The sequence below is a fragment of the Triticum urartu genome, chromosome 7A (genome assembly GCF_056163025.1).
Source record: "Triticum urartu cultivar PI428250 chromosome 7A, HENAU_Tu73, whole genome shotgun sequence".
NCBI lineage: Eukaryota > Viridiplantae > Streptophyta > Magnoliopsida > Poales > Poaceae > Triticum > Triticum urartu.
The window spans coordinates 141,084,731-141,088,645 of record NC_141879.1 but is presented as its reverse complement, the minus strand read 5'-3'; the positions used below and the strand labels follow the sequence as shown (position 1 = coordinate 141,088,645).

At 39.9% G+C, this 3,915-nt stretch overlaps 1 protein-coding gene across 1 annotated transcript; it reads left to right on the top strand.

Moving 5' to 3' along the window:
- The first annotated feature begins 642 nt into the window (after positions 1 to 642).
- Positions 643 to 3,679, top strand: LOC147958616 (choline/ethanolaminephosphotransferase 2-like). Its single transcript, XM_087532219.1, has 7 exons — positions 643 to 658; positions 805 to 874; positions 1,194 to 1,257; positions 1,861 to 1,901; positions 1,990 to 2,074; positions 3,463 to 3,525; positions 3,617 to 3,679. The coding sequence occupies exons 1-7, from the start codon at positions 643 to 645 to the stop codon at positions 3,677 to 3,679; spliced, it is 402 nt and encodes a 133-aa protein (XP_087388345.1).
- The last annotated feature ends 236 nt before the right edge of the window (positions 3,680 to 3,915 follow it).

The following is a 3,915-nucleotide window of genomic DNA, read 5'->3' as shown; positions in this document are numbered from 1 at the left end:
CTCCGTCATGCTAGGCTCGGCGGGCCACCCAGCCGGCTTATATGCTGGAGAACTGCTCTTCGAAAGCCATTGGAAGAGTGGAGAAAATGGTGAAGGAGGAGATTCTGGCCTCGTTTAAATAGAGGACGGACGGGAGGAGCTCGACCGACGTTGTGTTTAATGTCGGCCTGCTCATGAACGGACGTGTGGCCGGAGTAAGTTTCTCGGCTTCCACATAGCCTTAATGGAGACGTATGAATGCAGCGAGGAGGCGTGTTCAGCCGGGAATGCAGCGAGCGGTGCCCTCGGCCGGCGCGCCGCTTGAGGGGCGGAGGAAGTGAGAGGTCGCGTCTGCACTGAGCCACATTCAATGTAGAGCGGCGCACTCTAAAGTGGCATGAATGCAGGCAGCTGGCGCCGGGTGGGATGCGCGCGCAAGGGGGTAGGGTTTTTTGGTGGGCCAGGGCAGTCAGAAGTGGGCTTGGGATCGGTCCGGACTCCTGCAAACCTCACCCACTTTTGTCTCTGATTTGCGGGAGAAATCGCATTCGGACCGCACTACGGACCAATACAGGTCGGCGTTGGATGGCATCCGCAGTTCGGACGGTTGCGGGAGGTTTGAGGATCAGCGTTGGAGATGCCCTTATCTCCTGTATTTCGATAATGACTGCTAGCATAGGTCTGTACTATGTACTTTACTCTTTCTCTGCTGGAGTGCGAGTTACAACTTACATTGTCTAGCAGTGTTGCCAACATAGTAGTGCAAGTACTCCACGTGAATATTAATAGAAACTGTTTCTGATTTGTTGCTTTCACTTGTATCAGAAATCCCCCTATATGTTATCGTGTTGATTCTGATGATCATGTTTGTTGTAATCCCAACAGTTGGATCCAAGTGAGTTTAAATTCCTTTGTATTTTATTTTTTGAGTAACTTTTTTCATGGCTCCATGACATGAAGTGAACAAATGACTGATACATATGCCTGTCATGCAATTCTTATTTGTGTTTAATACCCAAAACTGTTGTGAAATTGCTTGCAAATAATTGAATCTTCATGTTTCAAGAACCAGTGCCCTTGAATGTGATTTTTTTGTGGCATTTACCGCATGTCCACTAAACAATTCCAAAGCAATAAGCCAATAATAAGTAATGTGCTACATATGTCTTACTGATATTTCTTGCTTACACATGAATGATTCTCCTGTCATGCAGTATTGGTAATGTCCACAAAGTAGTCGATGCACGGACAGGGAGCATGGAATTAGCATTGGCAATGGTAAGTTTTTGGAATTTCCTATATGCAAAATACTTAAGCTTGTAATCTTTTAGGTTGTAGATTCCTGGACTAGAGCGCTTCTGAAAACTCTAGGGCATCCATTCATTAGAACTTCAACAAGCAAGCAATGATTTGAATATTTGATATGTATAGTCTTCAGTTTGTATATGTGTATATGAACAATTTTTTTATCATCAAGCTTGTATTTTTTTTACCGTAAACTGTAGGAGAGGCCCCGACAGTAAAATTTTATTGATAAAATATAAAAAAACTTGTATGTCTTTGGACAACAAAATTACAAATGTATAATAATAATGTATCAACAAATAGTTCACCCCAAAGCTTATAACTAGAGCATAAAAATGGCAAAAAGTCAGGTCTTAGCTATTGGGTTTAGTTTTGTAGCCATTATTTTATCTTGGACAAGTGTAGCTCTTAAAAATATTATGCTTTTGAATAGTCCAAGTTCCGTCTGATTATTTTAAATATTTAATTCAACCTGGAAGGCTAAAACCTTATTTACAAGAACAATACCGAATTTCTGCTTTATCTTTTTACATTCCATGCACATTTTAATGCTTGTATTTTACATTTGGGCTGCAGCTCCTTCCGTTTATTGTGTTGTTAGTTGGAGTTGTTGTATGGTATGGGATAAGAAAGACTACTCATTGTTTATTGTACAAAATATCTATCTTTGAATGTAACGCTAGTTTCATTTATCTTGTTGTGTAGGTGTTATCTCTCTCCTTCGGATATCATGAGGAACCAGCCACATCTGCTTGTGATCGGAACTGATTCTGCCTTTGGAAATTTGGTTGTAAGTTCCTTATTTGTTGTTCGTTTCCTTGACACTGACTTGCTGGGTAGTTTGTAATATGGAATAATGTGCTTTCATATTTACAATATTGCTCCTGCTAAATCGCATGGTGTGTCTGTCTACTTTTCCTTCTAGAACACAGTATGTTGCATATGTACAACTGTGCATTGTGAAAAGAAGGGAAAAATGTTAGGGTTCAAAAGCTCCATAGTATTTGCATGTTGGATGTTTTTTGTTACTTCTAGATGTAGATCCAGTGCACCAAAAGATCGACTGCCTTCCAAAAAGCAGGCGATCCCCTTACTTTTTTCCAAGATCTGAACTGACCAAGCATTAAAACATCCAGACGAAATGATTGTCCAAGTGTGTTATCTTGGTAGTTCTGGTTGCTACTGGAAGTTGACTATACACCTTCAGCAACTGTCATCGAGTGCAATCTTATTTTCTGATTGAAAGGAAACAATATAACATTGTACATCAAACAAATTACAAATGTTCAAATGTAGTATGTTGCTACATCTTCTAACCATTGATTTCAATAAGAAGGTGAGGTATAATTCTGATTTCAACTTATTTGTTACTAAAATATTGATTTGTGCAGATATGAGCTAGTACTACATCCGTCCTGGTTTACTAGCCCCCCTCATATTTTGACTATGATTTTAGCTACTCCCTCTAATGCAGAATTAATTGACCCAACCTCTATACAATGTAAAAGGCACATTGTATACAGGCCGCGTCAATTAATTCGAATCGGAGGGGGTGATAAAATATAAGTTATACGTAGCAAAAGTAATATAATTGAAAATGACATTCAAATACGAATCCAACAATATTTTTTTGACATACATTAACTTTTTTGCTAGTCAAATATATGGTCAAACTTTGACACAAATACGATGGGACTAATAAACCCGGACGGAGGTAGTATCACTTAAATCTGAAACTTATTGTTTTCGAAACTTCGATTCTGTGATTTGAGATGATAAACTCAAAAATGTCGACATACGGTGTGCAAGTTGAGTTATGTGTGGTAAACTAGATAGTTCCGTTATCCACCTGGACATATGGAATGGAAAAAGCACCTAATGACTTGGATATTAGACATGGGCAAGCAAATCACCTTACAACTAACATAGATGATAGATTGAACTCATGTCTTGTGCTGCCTGCGGTGACACTCCATTTTCTGAATAAGCATCTAATGGCACTCTGTTCCTCCATGTTATGCTATTGCATTTACTTCTTCGTGATGATGCGGGCATTTATGGATTGACATGAAAGTGGCATACATATTGCATAAATTAGCCTATGATCATTCTTAAAAGAAATTCTAGACTTGCTACTTATTTTTCCATAATATAAATGAACTTGCCATGCATGGACAGGGAAGGAAGACACTTGCTCATTTATGTGACAATCCCAAAGGTCTAAAAACAGGAATGTGCATGGTATGTCTATGTTGTGTAGTGTCATGTTTTCACTCTTACATACAAAGTGTAGGAATAGTTCAAACTAATGACTAAATATCTCTTGTTTCAGGCTTTGGTGTTTCTTCCTTTTGCTATCGCAAATGCTCTCACCGCCAAGATTAACAATGTGTAAGTTTCTTGTCGCCGCTGTCGGTGTCAAAACTGGCGGATCTCGGGTAGGGGGTCCCGAACTGTGCGTCTAAGGCGGATGGTAACAGGAGGTGGGGAACACAATGTTTACCCAGGTTCGGGCCCTCGCAATGGAGGTAATACCCTACTTCCTGCTTGATTGATCTTGATGATATGAGTATTACAAGAGTTGATCTACCAAGAGATCGGAGAGGCTAAGCCCTAGAAGCTAGCCTATGG

Coding starts and splice junctions, on each gene's coding strand:
- LOC147958616 (XM_087532219.1), top strand. Junction 875..1,193: donor ATCCCAACAGTTGGATCCAA/GTGAGTTTAAAT, acceptor CCTGTCATGCAG/TATTGGTAATGTCCACAAAG. Junction 1,902..1,989: donor TTAGTTGGAGTTGTTGTATG/GTATGGGATAAG, acceptor CTTGTTGTGTAG/GTGTTATCTCTCTCCTTCGG.